The sequence below is a fragment of the Eptesicus fuscus genome, chromosome 7 (assembly GCF_027574615.1).
Source record: "Eptesicus fuscus isolate TK198812 chromosome 7, DD_ASM_mEF_20220401, whole genome shotgun sequence".
NCBI lineage: Eukaryota > Metazoa > Chordata > Mammalia > Chiroptera > Vespertilionidae > Eptesicus > Eptesicus fuscus.
This window is the reverse complement of record NC_072479.1, coordinates 47,059,538-47,083,064: the sequence shown is the minus strand read 5'-3', so window position 1 is coordinate 47,083,064 and position 23,527 is coordinate 47,059,538. Positions and strand designations below refer to the sequence as shown.

The following is a 23,527-nucleotide window of genomic DNA, read 5'->3' as shown; positions in this document are numbered from 1 at the left end:
CACCTCTCAATTCCTCTAATCCAGCCGAACTTTGAAAGTTGACACTCTCCATATGTTCTCGACTAACAAAGTCTCCAGGCTAATTCACTCCAAAGGGAAATAAAAGGGAATCCAATCTCTTTACCAGGAAAGACATTTAACTTTGGAGAATCATTTTTTCCTCTTGGCCCAGATGATTAGGAAATTATGTTTATGTAGGTACCATCATTTGCCATTTTCTCTCCAGGGAGGATTGTATTTAGGCCAGTCAGTTGAAGGAGAAAACACTTTCGACTCCTTCTAGATCAGGTGTCACCTTTGAAAGGACACTTGGGCAAGTCTCTCAGGCTCTGGGTCTCCGTCTTTTGTCTGCAACAGGAAATGGTATGAACTGTCCAATGTGTGATGCAGCGAGAAGAGGGCTTCTGGGTTAAAAAGTTAGGGGACCAGGACTCCGCCTGTTAGATTAGGAGCACGACCTCGGGTAAATCTAATCTTTTCAGTTCAGCTTTAACATCTGAGAAGTGGGACTAAGGACTTGAAAAGGTGGGTTTGAGTTGCAAATTAGAAATGTATGTAAATATGCTTTGTAAATAGTATGTTTATGTCCATCCATGTGAATTGGAACTTTATTTGGGCACTTTTGAAGTTTCTTTTGATTCTAATGTTCTGAAGTTTTAAAATTCACTGTCATTTTGGGGAGAAAACTGGGCGTGGCTTTGGTTTGACACGTGGCAGCGTTTCCTCTGTAAGCGGACATGTCAGCCTCGTCTTGCTAGCGTCTTATTTTCCTGGCTATTGGCCTTGACATACTGCACATAGTAGTGCAATTAGAGCCACATTTATTGGCTGGGAGGGAGTTATGGTTTTGAAATTTACCTTGTGTTTTAATGCTCTGAATTGCTTTAGTAGACTTGTGAATGGTGTTCTTATTTCTCACTGTTTTAAGGTTAGCTAAATTGGGGGAAGAAATCCATAGCTGTCAGGAAGAGGGAGGAACTTACTTTATTTTGGAGAACATACGTGAAAAGTAAAATGTTAATTTTTAAAATTTAACAGAATATTCTGGTGTAGGAAGCTTTACACGCCTGTTCCATGTTTCTCATTTCCTTTAATAATGATCTCCATCTCCGGGACCCTTCTGTCATGGAGCCACTGAGTGGTTTTACTCTGTCCCCCTCTGTTCGCTGTATTGGATTCTCTCCAGCTTTTCCCTGCCCCACACCCCTGGGAATTCCCATCGGGATTGGCCGTGGCAGCGATCGCAGCCAGGACCCAGGGCCCCCTTTTGGGAGGGGAGGATGTCCGGTTTGAAAAGTCCTCCCAGCTGATGCCATATACCCTTCTTGATATTTACTGTTCCACTGAAAAAATGAAAATCCACCCCACAAACACTGATTTTGTGCCTTAAAAGCACCCAGTGCTTTTAGGGAAGCAGAACTCGGAAACTCAAGGGCAAGAGACAAAGCCCAAATAGTGAGAAGTATGACAGGTTGGTGTAGGTGAGAGGAATACTCAGCAGATAATTATAGTAACTTCTGTATCTTTTTGATCAGGGTTACCAGTGCTCAGTGAGAGCTTTCTAATAGACTTAGTCCTGGGTGAGGAGGGAGGGAGGAAATCGTGGAAGGCTTCTTAGAGAAGGTGGCATTTAAGCCGAGACTCGATGGTTGAGTAGGAGTTTGCCAGGCAAAGCCGAGGAAGGGAAAACACATGCAAAGCCACTTGGGGTCGTAAGTGAGGGGGACAGTGTGAGAGAGGTTAGGGTCCTTCACACTTAGCAGAAGCAACCGAGGGAAGCCACTGAGCGATTCCCAGGAGGGGCGGGTCATCCCCAGATTTGCATTTTACTGAGTGTGGTCGCCCTCCCTAGTCTGTAAGCCCCCCAGTGGGTGACTGAAACCTCGGATAGTACCAAACCCTTTTCACTTACAGGCAGCTCTTTACTGCTTCTCTTCTCGTATCTGAGCTGCCAGCGTCACTCGTCTTGTGCTGTAAGACAAGGGTTACTTGAGCACCAGCACGTCCACAGGGGACACTCAGTCTGAGAACCAGGCGCTACTGACTAACGGGCAGGGAGCATGTGCAACAAGGAGGCGCTAGACAAGGGGAGGTTCCGTCCTGGGCGGGATGGCGCCGGTGGCTCGAGATTTCCTCGTGCTACTCACAGTGGCGCGCGATTTAAAACGTATGAATCGTTTATCTCCGGAATTTTCCAGTTAATGTTTTTGGACCATGGTTGACTGGGGCAGCTGAAACCATGGACAGGAATCGCGGGTAGGGGCGGGGACTTGTGTGTTCAGGCTGGCTATTTGGGGAACAGATTGGGGAGCGTGGAGTGGAGTGAGGAGGCCAGGGAAGGAGATGAGGGGGCGGCTGAGATGGAGAACGCCGCAGATGGAGGACCGTTTGGGAAGTGATCACATTGCCTGTGGGAGGAGAGGAAGAGGGCAGTGGCAGTGACGACTCCGAGGAGAGGGCAGAGATGGAGGGAGTGTGGAGTTGTTTCTAATGCTCTGGGGGTCAGTCGGGAGTGAACGTGTCTAATGGACGTGGGGCCGTGGGAGGACGGTGGGCCATGGAGCAGCCAGGGTGGGGTGGGCGTGCTAGGGCTGGTAACGAGTGAGCCTCTTGGGAACGGAGGCCCTGGAGGCGCGGGGCTGTGAGGGCCCAGGCGGGAGCCCGCCACACCTTGGGGCGCTCCTGGACGGCACCCTTAGTCCGGACAGAATTAAACACCTGGCACTTTTCGTTTTTGCCTTCTCTCACAGTGGGAAGCCTTCAGCCTTCCAGAACTGCAGAATTTCTTGCGTATCTTGGACAAGGAAGAGGATGAGCAGCTGTATAACCTGAAGAGGCGCTACACGGCCTACAGACAGAAGCTGGAGGCGGCCCTCAGCGAGGTGTGGAAACCCGGTTAGAGGCCGGCGCCCCGTGCTCAGGGCGCGCAGGGACGGCGGACACACCGGCAGCGAGTCTCGAGTCTCGTCTCGGAGGGCTGTTTCCTGGCCCCGTGATGCGAGGGTCTCCCCCTTCTATCTCTAGAGTTAGTCCTCCAGACCCGGCCGCAGCCCCTGCCTGGCGTCCTCTGTCCGGGATCCTGCGAGCTTGTCTGTTACAGCTGCGCGTCCCGCCCCGCGAGCCGTGGAGCTGGGCCACGCGAGTGCTTGGAAGCATGGACTCTGGGTTTTGTTTTCTCATTTTCTTTGTTATTTTAATTATTTGATGATGATGTTAAGCTTAAGGATGTGCAAATGATTTTTTAAAAGCTTAACAAGGAATCTATCTGAATACTTGTCCTCTGTTGAAACTACCTGTCTTTTTTTTTTTTTTTTTCCCAATATCAGAGGGAACATCCACGTGAATGAAAGGCACAGGAAGCTGGGAACTCGGAGGAATTTGGGAAGGATTTTGGAGGAGCTTGACATTTCAAGAAAGTAAAGAGCAAGTTTGGAAGAAGGCGTGAGTGGAGTTGGAGGAGCTCTGAGTGGGGGTGGTTTGGGTGATGCGTTGATGGAGGAGAGAGAAAGGTGTATTTGTTTGTAAAGGAGTTAAAAACATTCAGTTTTGAGGTGTTAGGGCCACTGTAGTACTGCTTGGTTTCCTAGTGAATAACATATGGAAACAGCACCAAAGAAAGTAGGAGCTAGACCAAAGAGAGGGATGGTGCCTGAGGCCGACTGAAGGGAGCCTGCCTTCCCACATCCTGCCTTTTCAAGTGGAAGGTGCAGCTTCTCTGGGCCGGGGGAGCAGGGACTGTTTGCTAACGCCTGCTAAGTGATTGCTTTTCCCTGAGGTTGTTTTCAGAGCCGAAAAGGAGTCTGGGTAGGGCCCGTTTCTCCAGATTGTTGGCTGGGAGATTTGTCCAGGAAAGAGCTCCCTGCACACTTGGTGACAATCACGCTTCCGTTTCCCTTTTCCTTCCCCTTCCCTTCTTCTCCCTCCTTCCCTTTCCCTTCTCCCTTTCTCTTATGAATGGAAGTCCGTTCCATGTGCTGGGGATCAGGGCTATGGATGAAAAACCCAGTACTACCAGAGCCTCTGTTCGGAGGAGGAACTCACTGAGGAGGACAGCAGGAAGGGGGAGGGCCCACCCTGGCGACCACAGAGGGACAGTTTATGGAAACTTTAACAAAAGTGCATGTTCCTTCCGACCAAAGAAATGCATGTGCAATGGAAGCCTTCCTTAAAGCAAGCTAAATAACCTCATTTTATGCAGCAATTAATCTGAAAACGATGGGAAAGGTGTACTGTGGTTCTAGAGAGGGATTTACAGTCTATTTGTCTAGATACTTTTTGTTTTTATAAATTCCCAAGGAATTGTTAACGCTTTGGTGACACCTACTGGATTCTTTGTGAAATTCCAAGGTGCTTCAGCTCTTTGCCTTTGACGCGAACTGTGCCTTCTATTGCATTTGTTTCCCTCCTGGGGGCTCTTCTGACGTCAGAGAGCTCCCTCCCGGAGGCAGGTGAAGTGTTGGCGAGGCTGTGCCACACGTTACTGAGACAATCGTATCTTCCTAAGCTTTTCAAGGAAAGATGGAAAAAAAAGTAGAGCTAGCTATAAAATATGTATGGCACGTCTTGTTTAATTTTGCATGTGACTTCTTTTTAGTGCATTGATGAGGTTTTAGTGTCATTGTCATCCAACACTTTATTGTTCAGGGAATGCCTTCACGGTTTTTATACTGGTTTTACTGTTCAGGCTGTGGCTTGGGTTTGAGTATAGTGTTATCAACCACCTGCTCTTTTCTTTACCCATCCCAGTAAGCTTATATTTTGTGAAGCATTTGTTTCTCAGATTAAGACACTGTTAGAACCTAATGTAGTAGCTGATGGGTATCTGTGAATTTTTTTTTTTTTTACTTGAAGTAGATTGTCTAAAATAGGCACCCTCACCTGTATCATCCAGACCCTGTTCATCGTCGTGTGCACTACAAGTTGCAATTCGAAAAATTCTTGCTGTTCTTGAAGATCGATGCTCTCTCCAAGACACTGGTTACTGCAGCGAGGTTAATGTATAAAAAAGAAGGGCCAGTGAGGCCACCGATTTTTTAAAATCATTGTGCAAATTCTTACGTTAAATTAAACTAAGCTTTGCTGTAATACTGTTTTCTCTTCACTATGTGATGGTACAGGAATGATGTCAAATGAAGGGGGGAAATATTGCAGGGGAGCATTTTAAATCGCAGACGTAAAAAGTTATAATATTTATAATTTTGAGGAGTGTTTAAGTTTATTTTTATAGGGAACATTTTTCTTCCCTGAAATTGTTTTGGAATGGCAATTTGTTTCCATTATTAAAAGCTGATGTTGTCAGTTGACGTTTGTGTGTTTTTACTTATGGTACTGCACCAGGGACAAGAAGGTCACAGGAGTGGGAGAAACTTCTTTCGCGGATACGTGGGGACACATGCTAGAGGGTGACAATTTTTACTAGGTTTGAGTGGGGCACACCTGTTCTCTCAAATGTCATTTTTCCTTTGTCTTGTGGGGAAAATAACCCTAGCTGAGTGCCCATCCTACCTAATAATAGGGTAATATGCAGATAACCATCACTCCGCTACGCCCACGATTGGGCAGCGGAGGCTTGGGGGCGGGACTCGGGGTGGCCTATCCGGTCATTGAGAGGCGCGGGGCAAGCACTCGGGCGGCCATTCTGGTCATTGAGAGGCGCCTCTCAATGACCGGATCGGCTACAGAGTCCCGCGCCTCAAAGACCGGATCAGTGGCCGCTGAGGGGGGCTGCCACGGATACCCGGCTCCCCTGCCATCGAAAGCGGGGAGGGGTGTCTGCTCCGGCTCCAAGGCCAAAAAGCAGGGAGCCGGTGTACTTGCCAGAGTCCATTAAGCAGGCCAAGGAGCTGGACCTTGCGGGGCTGGGCCTACAACCCCTCTTCAGCTTGAGCTTTGAGGAGGAGGAGCTGCAGCAGCTGAGGCTGGTGGGACAGCATCAAGCAGTACCGCTCACAGGCGACCATCTTTGAGATCAACGCCTCCAGCCGGGACCTGAGCAGCCAGGTGATGTGGGCCAAGTGGCAGAAGGACTTCAAGGCCATCGCCAGCTTGCGGCAGGAGCGGCAGGAGGACCTGGCTGGTCCAGCCCCGAGCTGCCTGTGTGGCAGGCGGAGCAGCCTGGGAAAGAGGAGGAGGAGGAGGAGGAGGAGGAGGGGGTGGCGGGAGAGAGCATGGAGGATGTCTCATAGAGGTTGTGGGCCGAAAACGGCAACAGCCAGGACCTGAACGGGGAGCCAAGAGGTGGAAGGAGGAGGCCCAGCAGCTGGACCAGGATTTCTATGTCCCCTATCAGCTCAAAGATTTCGACAGTGAAGGGGTCCTAAGCGTTGGTGGGGACCAGAGGTGCCTTTGAGCAGCAGGTGGCTGGTGCTGTCCTGGACCTGATGGGGGGCGAGGCCCAGAACCTGACCAGGGGCCGGCAGCAGCTCAAGTGGGACTGGAAGAAGAAGCAGTTTGTGGGACAGTCAGGACAAGAGGACAAGAAGAAGATCAAGACAGAAAGTGGTGGCTACATCAGCAGCTCCTACAAGCGGGACCTCTACCAGATGTGGAAACAGAAACAGAAAATTGCCATATGCTCAACATCTGAGCCCCAGTGGGCTGCCAGCAGTCGGCCCTGTTGGCAGTGCTATTTCGGCCTGATCTGGTCGGGGCATGTGCAGGAGGCAACCAATTGATATGGCTTTCTCACATCCATGTTTCTCTCTCTGTCTCTCTCCTTCCCTTCTACTCTAAAAAACTATGAAAAATGTCAGGTGAGGATTAACAAAAAAACCAACAGTGCATACATACACACATATACAAAAATACATGAATATTGGAGGGTTGGGGAGCAGGGCCCCATAAGTGCACAAATTTTGTGCACCAGGCCTCTAGTATAATATATTACTAAAGCCATTATTTTAATTGTGAGATAGGCATGCATGCGAAGTGTATAAAGCCTGGGAACAGTTTAGAGAATTATTATAAAGTGGGACACCCTGTGGCTACTACCAACATAGAACACTGTAGGTTCCTTAGATATCTTCTCCCTCTACGCACCCCTCACACCCCCCATTCTTACCCCTGAGGCCTCCCATCCTTGAAACAGACCACTTTCAACTGAAAAGCATTTGAATTTTGGTCAACGTGACTGTCTCACATGGGTGGGGAGTGTTTGGTGGTCAGCAGTGGTGACTGGCTGGGTTTACCCGCCCCCCCCCCCCCCCCCCATCCTCCCCAACCTGTGCACCACTGCCTTCTGGTCTTAGACCTCCAAGCCGGTTGCAGATCAGTGTTCTTACTACTGCACTGCCCCCTAGTGGCACTGATGACATAGCAAGGCCACACTGATTGGTGAGGGGGTAACATTTCATGAACTAGAGCTGCTTCACAAGTGAGAATATCATAATAGAAAATGATGGCTCCATACAGAGTTCCTTTTTCACAGAACTGTCCATAGGAATCTAATTTGAGATTTCAGCATTATTCAAGGTGCAGGGGGATGTTTTGAAATTTTTATTCCTTAAAGGGATTAGCTTCCTGCCCTAGGCTTCTCTTCCAAATGTATCACTGGTTGCAAAATCAGTTCTCAAGAGTTACCTGCTGCGTTTGGGACTCTGTCAAATGATCCCAATTAGGGGTTCTGTGTTTTTGAAAGGGGGGGAAATTCTCTGTAGGATAAACAAAGTGCTGAACGCGTGCCAGGCATTATTCTAAAAAGCTTAATGCGTATTAACTCATTCCCATTTTGCAGGTGAGGAAACGGAGGTGCATCGAGGTCCAGCAGCTTGCCTGCGGCCCCGAGTGAGAGGCAGGGCCGCGTCCTGGCAGCCGAGCTGCTCGGCCTCTCCATCCTCTTCCTGTGCGCTCATTCCAGTTGTTCCATTACGCGGCTTTTTCGAAGCCTCCTTGGTTGCCCCTAATGGGCAGTGCATCTGTCCGCACTTTCGGGGTTTCTGAGAGGTGAAAGCACAGCCTTGATACCTGGGTGCTTTATTGTCCTTTTTTGCTCCGTTAGCATTCCGTGGAAGTGATGGTGCTGAGTGGCAGAGGGCGAAACACCTGCCCGTGTTTTCCTTAACAGGCGCTGTTGCAGGGGAGAAACCGGCAGGGCAGGTAGCAGAGCCCCGTGTTCTTACTGCAGTTAGCCAGACAGCCTCCTGGGCCCACCAGAAGAATGCTTCAGAGCTGAGTTCCAGAGGATCCCCCAGACACTTGCAAGGCTGGAGTTTTACTCCCCCATCAAGGATGCTCCTCTTCAAAGGAACATGGGAAACTAGGTACTTAAAGTGTATACTTGTCTCGTGTGAATCACTACTTGCTTAATTAACACATTGCGGACCAGCAGTTTTATTGCTAGCTTTACCCAGTGGCCAGATAAGTTTCTATTGAACGAGTACAAAAAACAGTTTATTCTGTTCCTCAGATTTTTAATTCACTTGACTTTTAGATTCACTTGTTGATAGATATGTATTTGTTGTTCATAATTTTTATCTTTCTTCTTCTTTTCCTCTTTTTAAAGAATACCTTTCAGCATTTCATATAATGCTGGTTTGGTGGTGATGAACTCCTTTAGCTTTTTCTTATCTGTGAAGCTCTTTATCTGCCCTTCAATTCTGAATGATAACTTTGCTGGGTAGAGTAGTCTTGGTTGTAGGTTCCTGCTATTCATCACTTTGAATATTTCTTGCCACTCCCGTCTGGCCTGCATGGTTTCTGTTGAGAAATTAGCTGATAATCGTATGGGAGCTCCCTTGTAGGTAACTAACTGTTTTTCTCTTGCTGCTTGTAAGATTCTCTCTTTGTCTTTTGCTCTTGGCATTTTAATTATGATGTGTCTTGGTGTGGTCCTCTTTGGATTCCTTTTGTTTGGGGTTCTGTGCGCTTCCTGGACTTGTAAGTCTATTTCTTTCATCAGGTGGGGGAAGTTTTCGTTCATTATTTCTTCAAATAGGTTTTCAGCATCTTGCTCTCTCTCTTCTTCTGGTACCCCCATAATTCTGATGTTGGTTCGCTTGAAGTTGTCCCAGAGGCTTCTTACACTATCTTCAACTTTCTGAATTCTCTTCTCTTCATGCTTCTCTGGAAGAGTGTCCTTGGCCTCTTTGTATTCCAAATCTTTGAGTTGATTCTTGCAATCCTCTAGTCTGCTTTTGGGTCTCTGTATAATATTTTTTATCTCAGTCAGTGTATGCTTAATTTCTAGTTGGTCCTCATTGAATTTATCGGCCTTTTCAGGAAGAGTGTCCTTGGCCTCTTTGTATTCCAAATCTTTGAGTTGATTCTTGCAATCCTCTAGTCTGCTTTTGGGTCTCTGTATAATATTTTTTATCTCAGTCAGTGTACGTTTAATTTCTAGTTGGTCCTCATTGAATTTATCGGCCTTTTCCATGAAATTCTTGAAAAACCTTATAACCGTGGTTTTGAACTCTATGTCCAGTCGCTTGTTCTCCTCCATTTCTTTGGTTTGTGATCTGTTTCCTTGCCTTCTCATATTCTCTGCTTCCCTAAGTTGGTAGGGTAGTTTTGTGTACTAGGTGTCCTATTGGTTCAACGGGTCAGCCTCCCAGTTACTTGAGGTGGACACTCTTGGTGTACCCTTGTGTACTGTGTGTTCCCCAGCAGGAGCTACAGCAAGGGCTAGTTTTCTCCTCCTTTGCTTGGGCAGTTTTGGAGCAGTCTGACTGGAGCTGCAGTTGGTTAAGCTGCTCCAGAACAGGCCATTTATATGCAAAAGCCGCTGTGTGGAGCCTGGGAGGGTTTGTAGAATGTGCGGGGCGGGGCCTCAGGGCGGGGCCTCAGGGCGGGGCGGGGTCTCAGGGCGTCACTAGGCTGGGGCGTGGCCAACGGCGATGGCAGCCGTCAGCCGTCTCTGCCTTTCCCGTTTCCAAGTCCCTGCGCCCCGCGCTCCAACATTTTACATAAATGTCAAAGGCACGCTTTAAAATTAAATACCCATTGCATTTTGAAGTTACTTAGTACATGTTCTTACAAGCGAATATCTTCTTAAAGTATGAAACTTTGTAAAACTGTGTGTAATATGAAGCGAGAATTCTCATGTGTTAAGTGTGCAAGAAAGCTTGGTGTAAGGATTGGGGGGATGGGGCAGGGAGAGGGACGTGGGCAGTGATAAAAACTGCAGAGCTTTTGGTTTGGTTTGGTTTCTTAGTAGTTTTGGTTTCATTTTGTTTTGTTTTTTTGGGGGGGTGGGGATTTTCTACAAAGTGAGAATAACAGGGTCGAGGACAGATCCTTTTGAACTTCAGTAACGGTTTCCAAAGCCAGGTTTGGCTGAGGTAGTGCTTGGTAGCAGCTGAACTCAAAAGTTCCTCTCTTCTTCCCGTTTCCAAGAAAAGTGAGTATTGGAATTTTAAAATGCTTACGCACAAACACGAAACACCAGGGCTATGTCTGGGCTTTGGCTTTGTTTTGGGAAGTCTGTTAACCAGGATGGTTTGTCTTTATCTTTCTGAACAAAGAGCCTTGCCTTTCATGGGCCTGGATCTTGAATGGCACAGCTGTGGGGGGGTTCTGCACCCTCCCCTCACTGTGCCCTCCCTTAATGGACATGTGGGATTCATTAAACCCTGTGCGGCTCCTTTCCTTTGGAGTTCTAGGGGCCCTGCGCTAAGGTCTTTCTGATTTCCAAGTGCCATCGCATGTACTTAAATGCCAGGCGTTTTGGAGCAGTAAACGGTAGTGTGGTGCCAAGACGTAGACTCCTTGAATGATTATGATGGTCGCTGGGAGGCAACAGCTCATATTCCAATCTTTTAATCCGAACTATACATGGACTTCATGTTCTTTTCAAAATGGCAAACACTTCCGATGTTTTTTCTTGCATGTGTGCTCTTAAGGAAAACATTCAGAGCCAATGAGTTTTAGGTAAAATCGAGCCTGTCTTCTGATGCCTTATCAATACGGGGCACAAGGGCAGCTGTAGAAATCGAGCCTTCTGCAAAGTCCAAGTTCCAGTGCCTTTTTTCCGAATAAACTTCCTAGGGGAGTTGGCGTGTGCCGGGGAAGATAGCCAGCTTGCCTGTAGGGGTGTGGATGAGGCCACGGATGCTTTCTGTCCCTCGTGCTCCCCTCTTCCAGTAGCTCTTGGGGAAAGTTGTTTGTTAGGAAGCTGGTGGTCGCGAAAGAGCAGTGTTTAGGATCCGTTGAAAGAGATGGCAAGACAAAATGAGGTCCTTGCGTTGAACCGTTTCCTTAAAAAAAAGTTGTTAATTTGTGCAGGAGTGGTGAGTTCTGTATGTTCCTAATTTTGCCTAGCTTCTGAAAAGCTTGCCAGGTGACACTGCTGCTGCCAAATCCTTGGCTCCCCCAAGCGCACAGTTTAGTTACCTGCAGTATAAAGCTTTAATGCATAGGATCCATAATATTCCGACACTGTTCAGCTTGCTTTTATATTAGAGATATAGTAGGGTTTATGCTTATTAAAATCCCTCTCTCCTCCCCACCTTACTCTTTTATTTTTTCTTTCCCAGCCAACAGCTTGGAACTAATTGTAATCATATTTGAGAAATGCGTGTATCTGGTTTACTGTTCTATCTGTATTCTTATAACTATCCTCTTTTTTTTTAACCTTTCACTTTAGTTTGTTCTGTTCATTGCACAAGAAGAAACTTGAGTAGAACACCAAGTGTTTTCATTTCTTTCACTTAACGAATCGTTTATAAATCACCCTGAGGATGTTAGGTGCTGGGTAGATCCCCGAGAAAGGACATCACGACCCGTGTCCTCATGGAAACCAGGGTGCACGAGTAATGCAAACTGGAAAGTGTCCTGAAGATCGAGTCCAGAGGCTTAGGAGCGTGTAGGAGGCTGGAGGCGGCTTCCCAGAAGTGATTTAGAGCTGAGATCTTAAGGATGAGGAGGGCTACCAAGCAGAATGCATAGCTTCTATGAAATTTCCTGCACGATGGAGCTGGTTTCTGAGGTCTTCGGGCAGCACGTTATGTCAGCATCACCTGCGGTTTCCCTCCATTGTGAGAAAAGAACTTTAACTGGGGCTAAATAATTCTCCCTAGGTCATGAGTTCGTTTTTGGCAAGAGCAGAGTTAAAACTTACAATGGCAGTTGCTGTGGGTCAAATCCAACTTTTTTCCCCCTGCAAAGTGTTTGCTTACCTCACAGGGCTGATGTGAGGACCAATGAGATGGTGAATGTGAAGGTACTTGGTACCCCGGAAAGCCCGATACAGTGCAGGGTGGTCTTACCTTCCGAGCTCTTGTTCCTGCAGTGGTGTTAACGGCTGCTCTACCCTTGGGCCAAGGTGCCGACACTGAATTCATCTGGAAGCATCGCTTAGGGTGCAGTTTCGAAGAGGGACATTTTTCTAAGCAAAACACTCAAGATTCTAGGATGGCCGAATATTCAGCACCTTCCCTTGTGCTCCCAGAAATGCAGTGGCAGAGCGTGGTCTTTCTTCTCTGACTAGTTAGAGCCAGGTGCGCAGAGCAGCTGGGACGGAGGGATGCCCGTGCTGTCATGTCACCGTGAGGAGAGCGATGCTGAAACACCCAGGCCCGAGGGCCGTGCGCAGGTGCAGTCTGGGGCCTTCACCCCGTGTCTGCTCAGTGCTGTCAGGCATGTAGGTGACTTCTCCCCCAGACAGCAATCTCTGGACCGTATTTTCAGCTCCCTTTGTCTCTCTCCCAGCTGCAGGGCACATCTGTGAGCCCCTTCGAGACAGGAACGGGCTCCTCCACAAGGACCCTGAGCTGCAGCTTCCTGAAGTCAGTGTTCACGCCTGGCTGAACTCTTAACTGGGGCCCTCCGTGTCACTGCAGGGAGAAGAAAGGGGCAGGAGGACCAAGGCCCAAGTTCTTGTCTGCCCTGCTGGGCACAGCGCCCGTTGGCCCTGGGCTTCGCTGTCTGTGGACACGTCCGTAAAAGCAGAGTCCAAGGCGGAAGGCTGCCCCGTTAGACTCCATCAGTAGTCACTCCTTCCAGGCTGTAAAGGAAGGCAGGTCGCCAGGTTGATCTCAGACGTATGTAATAAAGTTGCTGCCCCCCTACTCTGGGAGATGCTGGGAGACGGGGGCCTGGGGAAGAGAAGTGCACAAAGCAGCCTTTCTTAGGGGCGTGAGCAGGAACAGAATCTGTTGCGCTTCTGAGCTCCTTTCCCAGCGTTGGGATGAGGCGAGGGAGTAGTGACGGATGACCTTGATCTGGACAACAGGTGCCTCAGAAACCCAGCCCGAACCCTGACGTGCTGCAGCTGCTAAGGGCTGCTCTGGCCTGTGCTCTGCTCTCCCCCGCACTGGCTTTTGTGAGTTATGGGGACCCCTGGAGCCTGGGGGAGAGTCCATTAAAATATCTTCCAACATGTGCCGAGAACATCTTAACAACTGTTTCAACCAAGAAGCCTCTACTTGGTGTTAGCAACAGTAGCTGGGAACCAGTGTTTGTTTATATTCCTCAAGCATGTGATGTGCGTGACTTTTCCTCCCCTTTGGAGGTAAGTTGAGCCTTTACCACTAGACAGCGTTGCCCTAGCCCAGGGACCTACAATTGGATAGGTTTTGACAAAAGGCTTGCTCCAGTTTTTTTTTGGTCATTATGTTAGTCATGTATTGCTGCATAAGAAATTACTCCAAAATCAGCAGCCTAAAATATTTACTTTATCATTTACTTTTTGTGGGTCAGTAGTTCGGAGCAGGTTAGCTGATGGCTCTGGCTTGGGGGTCGGTCTCCCACGAGTTAAGGTGATGGCTGGGGCTGCGCGTAGTCCTGTGAACCCTTCACTCTTCATCTGCTTCTGAGATGGCTCACAGGGCTGTCAAGGTGGGGCTGGTCATTGGCAGTTCTCACATCTGCACCACACAGACGTCACCGTAGGGCTGCTGGGTGTCTTCATGTGGTGGCAGGTCCCCCCCCTGAGTATCCAAGAGAGAACAAGGCGCGAGTGGCCATGTCTTTCATGATCTAACCTCAGAAGTCACACCACCACATACTGTCCCATTGGTGGCGTGGACCAACGCTGATGCATTGGATCGTCAGGAGCCACCGTGGACACTGGCTTACTTACCACAGCCATGCTGGAAGCACTTAAATGAGGTGTGAAGAGAATTCTGTTTTGATTTCTCTTGCAACAACCAGGCCATGAAGTGGAACAAGAAGCCACTTGAATGGTAATGGCACCTCCCTCCCCTTCTTAGTCTGAAACTGTCGTTGCCCTGCAAATAGAGCTATCTGGGACAAATCCTCTTCTTTTTTTCAGTCTGTTAATACTTGCTTTATATATTGAGGTGTTCCTCTGTTGTGTGCATAAATATTTATGAATGTTATGTCCTCTGGTTAGATTGATCTCTTTATCATTATGTAATGCCCTTTTTCTCTGATTAGTCTCTTTTGTTGTTTTTTTGTTAATCCACACCTGAGGATATTTTTTCCCATTGATTTTTAGAGAGAGTGGAAGGGAGGAGTAGAGACAGAGAAACATTGATGTGAAAGAGACACATCGATTGGTTGCCTCTCACACAGGCCCCAATCAGGGCCTGGGATAAGCCTGCAGCCAACGTCTGTGCCCTTGATTGGAATGGAACCCGAGACCCTTCAGTCCATGGGCCACAGTGTCTTTATTTTAAAGTCTGTCTGATATAAGTATAGCTTCCTTTGTCTTTAGTTTGCACGGAATATCTTTTTCCATCCCTTCACTTTGTCTGTATGTATCCTTACATCTGAAGTGAGTCTCTTATAGGAAGCAATCATATAGACGGGTCTTTTTATTTTAATCCACTCAGCCACTCTCTTTTAATTGGAGAATTCAGTCCATTTGAAGTAATTATTGATGGGTACATACTTACTGCCATTCTGTTTATTGTTTTCTGGCTGTCTGCTAGCACCTCTCTGTTCCTTTCTTCTCTTGTGTTCTTCCTCTGTGGTTTGATGACTTGTAGTGGGGTATGTTTAGAGTCCTTTATCTTTTGTGGATATCTTGTAGGTTTTTGCTTTGTGATTACCTTGAGGCTTACATATAACAACTTACAACTGTAACAGTCTAAGTTGGTGACAACTTAAGTTTGAACATGTGCTAGACCTCTACATTTTTACTCCCCCTTTGATGTATTTGGTATGCCCTAAGTAATTATTATAGTTATTAATTTTACCTTTTACCCTTTATGCTAACTTTATAAATGATTGGCCCATTACTTTTTATTGTATATTTACCTTTACTAGTGAGATTCCTACTTTCATATGTCTTCTTGTTACTTAATAGCACCCATTCTTTTCAGCTTAAAGAAGTCCCTTGAGGCTGGTTTAGTGGTGATTAGTTTTCTTGCCTGGAGTTTTTCTTCTTAAGTTCTCTTTTTAATTTACATAATGTCCTCAAGGTCAGGAATGGGATAATTCCCTTTCATAACTAACTCATTAGTGGGCAGAGTAGGCACTCAGGTATATGATGGAGGGGAACGTCCTTCGTAGATCAGAGACAGCAGAGTTTGACAGAAAGATGGCTTTGAAGCCCGATCTTCTTTGGAACAATGACTATCATTAGCTTTGTGAGCTTGGGTGAATTAAGCTATCCTGCAGAGCCATTTTTATAATAATAAGTACTAATTACAAGCACCCTTTGTGTCCGTCTGCCCTTCTAGGACCTCTGATCATACGTCAGCTACAAGTTGAGGATGTTTACGGGTCTCCTGGACAGGTGGTCATGCAAGCTTCCTCTCAAAGACCAGTATTTAGAACTGTTACCTCCTCTCCGGTACTCGGAGCTAGCTTGTGTCCCACGTTTAAATCTTGTCTTATACATAATTCCTAGGCCATCAGTAGCCATCTCAGCACAGCGTTTTCTGCCTGGGGTCTTTGGGTTCTCTGCTCTCAACGTGTATATATGACCAGCCCTTTGAATCCATTGCTAGTAGAGAAAGATGAAACAAAGACTAATTCTGCAGGGAATTTGGTTCTGCATGTAGTCTCAATGGGAACTGGTGGGATAAATCAGAAAAAAAGGAGTTGGGAGAGTCTGTACTTGGCCTCACTTGGTGAGTCTATGCAGGTAAACTTTCTCCTTTTACTTGATGGCTTCACATTGTGATATACCCAAATTACCCATTTTGGGAGTTAGTAATCTGGCAACTTTATGGATGTGTTCTAACATCCTGTTTTTCTACTTGACCTTCATAATTTATAGGATATGAGGCAACTTACTAGGTCTGGGGTTGGCAAATCAGGTCCTACCTGTTTTTGTAGTTTTGTTGGAATATAGCCACTCATTGATTTTATTGACTGGTACAGTAGCACAAAAGTAGCCCTAATTAGAGTTTAGTTGCAACAGAGCCCACATGGCCTACAAGCCTAAAATATAAACCTTCCCTTTCAGAAAAGTTTTCCATCTTCCACATGAAGTTATTTGGGGCACTGGTCACATGACTGGGCATCAAGGTAAAGCACCTTGGAAGGTGAGCTTAGTTTATTTAACGGAAAGCCAGCCAAGGTAAGATGATTGTTCTCCAAAGCTGTAAATGCATCAAGATGGATCAGGAAGGATTTTCTACGTGGTGCTCACTCGGGGCTTGGCCAGCAGGGACCACGTGTAGGAGAGCTTTCCAGGAACAGACTATACCCCGGTGTGAAAACAACCAGTCCTGTCCTAGGTGAGTGAGTGGAACACGAAACGGCATCAGGAAAAGAAAGCATCTTGTCAGATTACTACGTGGGGACTAAGACAAAGGACACGTTTCCACTAGAACAGAAATCAAGTTTAATTCGTTGAAAAGTGCAGCAGTGAACAGGGTCCTTTGAAGGGCACTTTCTAAGTCAAATGACTGAAATGACAGAACCAGGGCAGAGTAACTCCCAGAACAGATGATGCAAACACAGGACTTCACAAAATTCAGGGGGACATAGTGGTGGTAAAACTAAAGAACCCAGATATTCCCATCTAATTCCACTGGTGGATCAGGTGACATACTCTTTGCTTTCTCATAATAAGGATCCTGGGACAATTCTTTCGTTAAAAAGCACGAGTCCTTCATTTAGACACTTAAAAGTAAGTTTAAGAACATTTTTCACAGATTAACGTATAACTTCCATGGCTATCATTACTATTTTGTACAAAAACCCTAGTGTTGTCAATTGTATTGACCAAAAAAATGTTATTTTGCAACAGCACCATTGATTCAAAGATGTTCAAAAGGTGTTTCCTACTTGGTGAGTGTACTTGAGGAAGAGCTTTGTAATGTAATAGGAACTTTTATAAGGCAAAATCTGTTCATTCCTATGTCCTCTGTTCATTACAAATGGGTAGTTCTCTACTCTGAAGGGCACCAACAGATATGGACCTGGCCTTCTTAAAAGGGAAAATAATAAAATTTAAATCAGTACAATTAAGAGACAAGGCAAGCCTCCTGCAGTGGGTCCCTCAGACAAAGACATTTTGAAAAGTTCTGTGCATTTTGTAGCCTGCTAGCCTATACAAGCTGAAGCCTCATAATGAAAGGTGATTTTAGCCCAGATCCAGAATGAAGCTTGAATGGGAGAGACAAATCAGAGGGCACTCAACACTCAGCTTGGAAATGCAACTACAGAGAGGCCTCACAGCGTCCCCAGCACCCAAACAAGATGCTGGTGGTGGTGGGTAGGTCGGCAGCTGATGTGTGTCACTCTATGCATCATAAAGTGAATTAATTGAATAATATGACATCACAGTACAAGACCTGGTAAGAGTTGGTTTCTTTTTATTCGGGAATAGTTATGGCCAACTTTCATTAATGTGGAAGCTGACTGAGAAATGTTAAGAATCAAAAGTGTAGAATAAAGCCGAAACCCATATTCAACATTGTAGTTTGCCTTTAGTTACAAATTTTTATAATTTCACAGCAGTGGTGTCCATTTCATTTGCCTATTTCACCTCTAAATATCACCAGTTAATGGACTACGTGAGGTAAAGGAATAAACCCAATGGCTATCTGGAATTCTGATAGAAAAGCTGCTTACGACCACGTCTTACAAAGTGCTTAAAGCTCAGCCTAAGACCCTAAATAAAGCTGAATCACTATTGCCTGAGTTGATCAGGTTACAAACCACAGCGTTTCCTCCTTCCTTACTATCCCACCACTGATTAACCTTCTTGTGAAGAAAATGGTGGAAATGGGCTTGAGTCAAGAAACAAAAATATGTAAGTTCTAAATAGTGAGGAAACCTCAACAAGATCTGGTTTTAATGAGAGTAGTGAATGGGGCCCAAATTACACAAGACACCACAAACTCAGAAGAACGAAGCTGTGCATCAACTATAAAAAAGTTCATATCTTAAAACAAATGAACAGCTAGATAGTGTCAGCAAAATGCAGAGAGAGTCAAAACAACTTCAGCCTGGGACTGAAACCCAGACTCCCTGCTGGTCAGGCACTTACTACATGTCAACCCGAGTGCCCCCTCCACAGAAGGCCCTCAAAACACACACCCTTCCCCTAACCCTGGTGTTACCTGAGACTCCATCTGGTGAGCAGCCCCTGGAAAATAAGATGGCTCTCACCTTCAACAACTACCTGCAATTAGCCTTTACCAAAAGCCTCTGTTCTATCCAGTGTGTGCCAGTCCAGACCCAAAAAATGAACAGAGCTTGGTTGACGTTTTGAATTTGCGACTTATCACATCGTGATGGATAGGTACTATAAACAACATATTTCTGCTACTCTGAAAGCAGTGGTACTTGTTCTTAGATGATTTAGTTCTGATAGTTACTCTTCAAGCCATGTGATGTTAGTACTTTTTGAGAGTCAAGTGCTCAATCTGAAATGCTCTGCAGGTCCTTTGATTTTTAGGTCATGCTGTATACCAAACACATTTTTCTGAACGGATTTACAAATTCAGACTTGGACCACCTGGGGAGCGACCCCAGAACAGAAAGGGTACGGCGAGAACACGGACCTCAGGAGCGGTCGTGTCAGCTGAACGGAGGGACTGGGGACGGCCGCTCCTGACAGACGGGCAGCGTTCACAGTTTAACACATTGCACAGGAAGGTGGGCTGATTGGGGTGCTTTTCAAAACAGGACTTACAACAAGCCAGTCCCGAAACTCTTCCAGGCGTGGTCTTGAAGACTAGCTACAGACACCTACTACACTCACTTCATCAGACAGGCGTGCAGAGGCCCAGCTGCAGAGGTCGCTACATGCAGAGGTCGCTACAGAAGGTGTTTTGAAAACCTTCGAGTCCTGCCGCCACTGTAATTGTTGAACATGAGACGAGGGTCAAACCTGTATCTGGGGAGGAGTAAAAGGATGTCACATTACCTGCAGGATGGGATAGCAAAGGACAATTAAGTCACCAGATGGGAATCTAGTGGCACAAGATGGGGGAGTTTTAATAAGGGCATTTCCATCGCAAGTCAGCCACACAAAACGGGAGAGGAGAAACAGAGGAAGGTTCATCTGAGAAGGCATTAGGAAGGAGGCGAGATTTGTGGTTTTTTTTTTGTTTTTTTTTGGGGGGAAGGGAAGATCCCTAAGGTATAAAGCGGCCTAATGGATGAGTCTAGCCCTTGCCGAAGGCCCCGCCAGCAGTTGCAAAGTCCTGAGCCTTTCTTTTACAATTAAGTAAAAGAGCACAGGTGTGTACTTCAGACGTGAGTTTGAATCTGGTTCATTATGAACTGAGGCAAGTCATTAACCCCTCCGGCCACCAATAAAATAGTAAGGCAATTTGTATACAATGTCTGGCACATAAAAGAACTTATTTTACCACCCATGGGGAAGTTAAGAGTGAATGCCGAATGGTAATTTGAGCTGAGACTTGGCAAACAAAGAATATAGGTGAAGGCTAGAAATAACATTGTCTTTTACTTCTATCTGCTGTCTTTTAGGATAAACTAATTCTTACTATTATTTTAGAGCAGGGGCTGGCCAATTTATTTTCCCTCTATAAAGGGGCAGATAATATTTTAGCGTTTGTAGGCCATACAATCTCTGTCCCAACTACTCAATGTTACTGAAGTGTAAAAGCAGCCACACACAATCCATAAATGAATGTGTGTGCCTGTATTCTAACAGGGTGGCTAGACTGGGCCTGTGGGATTCTATAGGCCTTAATGTTTGTTAGGAGAGACTAGCCTATGGCTAAGGAATTTAAGAGAAAATGGGTTCAAAAACTGGAATCCTGTTTCCCTACTCATTCACATACATTCCTCTCTAATGTGGACTGAAGAACCACTTCATGTGACGATGGCTAACTAATGATGATGGCTTTTCATTTGCTTAAGACAGCATTCTTCCCTCTCTCCTATAATCAGGCTATAAGACCTGAAATAATCCTTTCCCCATGGAAGTTTAATTCTGTAAATTTTCGAGCAAAAGATGGCAGGTTTTGCCATAGGCGGCTCAGAGATATGGTGTGCTGAGCCCAGTGTTTGTGGTGAAAAGTTACTGCTCAAGAGGAATGAGAGGAAGGAATGGAGCCGACTGAGTAGGTGGTAAACATCTTTCCTACCTTTGTGTACTGCAGTGGGCTTACACATTTCAACATAAGAGTTTATGCCTTCTGTTTCACTGTCTGTATTTAATACATTACATTTACTGGCAAGTATTCATGTTTCTGTAATCGGGGTTTCTGAGAAATGAAATGAAGGCATATGCTCTCGGAAGTGCTAGGGAACAGGGTAGGACTTGGTCAGTTACTCTACAGACACCCCGGGGTTGCCAGTGGTGCCTTGACAAGAATCCCAGCCAGGAGGCGAGGCAGAGGAGCCCCAGCGGCGAGGAGCGGGGCTACACCTCTGAAGCACTGACGGGCACACAGAGGAAGTTTCAAACAGCGTGTTCTCCTGGCACACGGGCTGATGCACTGAGACATGAGGTATTCCCACTCTACAGCAGGAGCATGGAAACCACAGCTCACAGCGAAGGGACCCCTTGGGCTCCCACTGCCTTCAAGAACAGCAGACAGCTAGAGCCAACTTGGCAAAGTCACTGAAGAAAACGGAAACTTACCCGGGGTCAAAAACCCCCGGAGTGCGACAGGCTGGTCCGGAACAGGACTGCAGCATCATCAGCCGATAGTTCATCTTTCCGAGAAGCTCTGGGTCGATACTTTTAGCAATGTTAGTGATTTGGTGGGGGTCTGCAGTCAGGTTATAGACTTCTACAAACACCTACAGGCAATGAAAGGATGGAGGAAAGAAATACTCATGTGAATTGTTCCCAAATGGGGAGGGCAGAGACAGACAACACCCAAGGCCCAGGAAAACAACATCTGGTCTCAAGATCCTCAAAGAAAACAAAGACCCTCGAAAGCCAAGGGGTATCCATGAGACAGTGGAGCATCTGTTGGGGGTTAAACTGCCTCGGTCTATGGCCCACATGCTGGAAAGGGGCCCTTTTCGGGCAGAGTCAGGAGGGGGTGGTTATTACTTTCTGTAACTAAAGCAGAAGGCATGCCCTTCACATGCAGGGTCTCAGAAACTAGACTTAGGAATGAAGTTACTGAGGGAGCTGACATTTGAAGGTTTATTTTTGCCTTAGAATTGTGAAGATTCAAATGAGGATAGACAGGAAAGTACTCTAACCTGTGTTACACAAATGTTAGAAAAGCAGTGTTGCTGAAAGATACAATACTATTATTTCTAATATTAGACATGTCTAATATCACTATTTCCCTCCAGTCTGTACCTTGTTCTCCAAATTGGAGTCAAGTGATAGACTAGGAAGATGGCAGGCAGAATTTGCCTATAATGGTTTCAAGTGGCTTCCCTTAGACTAAATAATAAAAGCATAATATGCTAATTAGACCTTCTGGACGAAGCAGGGCTGTGAGGGAAGCCTGGGTGCCAGAGGGAACTGGTGCCGGCAGCTGGGGAAGGTAGGCCTACTCTTGCACGAATTTCGTGCATCAGGCCTCTAGTCACTTATAAAGTAGTTACGTGGGTAGATTATGGGGGAAGAGGAACAGGAATTGAGTTGGAACTCTCTTGCCTGTTTAAAATGCTTAAGAGCTACATGGAAATGGCGAGTGAGTCAGCTTCTGAGAAACATGATGAATGTTGGCTCCACATGGCCCAATGTGGGCAGCCAGCTGGCGTAGGTTAGCACCTTCTGATAAGTGGTGTGAAACCATAGGGGCGTGTCCACGTGGTCCTTCAGACTGTCCATGCTGATCTGTTTGAGCAGCACAGGACTGTGCTGTGGTCGGGACAGAGTTTCTGACCAAGTTGAGGTGTCTGACCCTCAGCCCACCCAGGTAGGGAAGCCGCATCTGACAAAGTGACCTGCGTATTTAAAGTGTGTTTGGGTGGTGGCGGGAGTGGAGACAGCCTCATTAGAAAGGGCACAGCAGTGAAGAATGGCCTGGGAATTCCGATTCCTTCGCTGAAGGAAACCTAAGTGGAAGTACAGAGAAGAAACTCATCTTCCCTAGGGAGCACCCTTGGCACTGCTCTTCTCCCACCAAGTCCAGCCAACAACGCGCTGGCAAGACACGGGGGAGGCAGCAGGCACCTTACCTCCTGGTCGTCAAACTCGCAGTACTGTAAGTTCCACCGAGCTGACATGGTCCGCACACAGGCATACGTGTTGTTATAAGCATCTTCACACACACAGTCTGGGAAACATTGCTGTCGGGATATTTTAAAAGTTAAATGAAGATAGTCATTCTATAGGAACTACCTGCCTACTGGGGCAACCAAGTTGGCTCAAACCAGACATGTAAGTGGACGGAAATTAGGAAACTTTCCATGGAGAAATGAACCAAAAATAGATGCGCAGCTTTGTTCCTTACTGATGTGATGGCTCACTTGACTAAGGGACGTGGTCATGGTGGTTCTTGTCTGTAGACTGTTGCCATCCCTGCTGGCACATCTGACAAGAATTAGCTGTAATGGGCCCCTGTAAAATGTATGGTTGGTAAAGAAGAGACCAATACTCAAATGAGTCACTTCTAAGGTATACTAGGAACTGCCATGCTAGAAGTTGGGAAAAAAAGCTAAATTGAGCTTTGTGGAATCATCAACAGGTTATTTATGAGTGTTCTGATCACCAAATGGGACTTGAATTCAAGTCTTCCATACCAACTTTTGGTTGGTTCTTAACTATAACGGGAACACCTTGGTGTTAGAAGAGTCAACTCAAATGGAAGCCTGTTTCCCACTCTCCAACGCGAGGCCAACATCACCGTGACCACCTTCATGACCAGCCTGGCTGCCACCAGTGCACGGCCCGGTTAAAGGTGGGAGCCCATATCGTTGTTGGATGCCACGGGTTATATCCCTAACAAAAAACAGTACCATTATTGGGAAGGGTAGGAAATCCGGAAGGGGTATTGATTAATAAGGTTAAGAATATTGGCAGGTACGTGTACTTGTTACAATAACTGGAAGAATTTGAAGTGCACATTCTGACAACAGCTCAGCAGCATAATTTTCATGATTTTTTTTTCAGGTTTACTGATTTATCTTTGTGCATCTACTGATCTTGCAGTCAAGTAACTAAGTGAAGTGATAGAGAAGCAGGACTCATATGGGTTTCAGCACTTGCTACATCTACACCAGTGTCCTGCCGAGCTGTCAGTGAGGAAGCTGTCCAAACCAACTCAAACTATTACTC

At 46.4% G+C, this 23,527-nt stretch overlaps 2 protein-coding genes across 6 annotated transcripts in view; one reads left to right on the top strand and one right to left on the bottom strand.

The window, feature by feature from the left end:
• Positions 1–8,104, top strand: part of RASSF3 (Ras association domain family member 3) — an 84,551-nt gene extending 76,447 nt beyond the window's left edge. The window contains exons 5-6 of one of the 3 annotated variants that reach the window (XM_054718898.1): positions 2,751–2,882; positions 8,063–8,104. In XM_054718898.1, coding sequence (XP_054574873.1) covers positions 2,751–2,882; positions 8,063–8,098 — 168 coding nt within the window. In that variant the 3' untranslated portion in view covers positions 8,099–8,104. Of the gene's footprint in view, positions 1–2,750; positions 5,304–8,062 lie in introns of those variants that run through there. The other 2 variants (XM_054718900.1, XM_054718899.1) reach the window with 2 other exon arrangements.
• Positions 8,105–16,676: 8,572 nt separating this feature from the next.
• The window catches only part of GNS (glucosamine (N-acetyl)-6-sulfatase), a 41,140-nt gene continuing 34,289 nt past the window's right edge, over positions 16,677–23,527 (bottom strand). The window contains exons 12-14 of one of the 3 annotated variants that reach the window (XM_008148750.3): positions 22,429–22,539; positions 20,921–21,081; positions 16,677–19,198 (exon numbers count right to left, since the gene is read on the bottom strand). In XM_008148750.3, the coding sequence (XP_008146972.1) occupies positions 19,120–19,198; positions 20,921–21,081; positions 22,429–22,539 (351 nt within the window). In that variant the 3' untranslated portion in view covers positions 16,677–19,119. The remainder of the gene's footprint in view (positions 19,199–20,920; positions 21,082–22,428; positions 22,540–23,527) is intronic. The other 2 variants (XM_054718896.1, XM_054718897.1) reach the window with 2 other exon arrangements.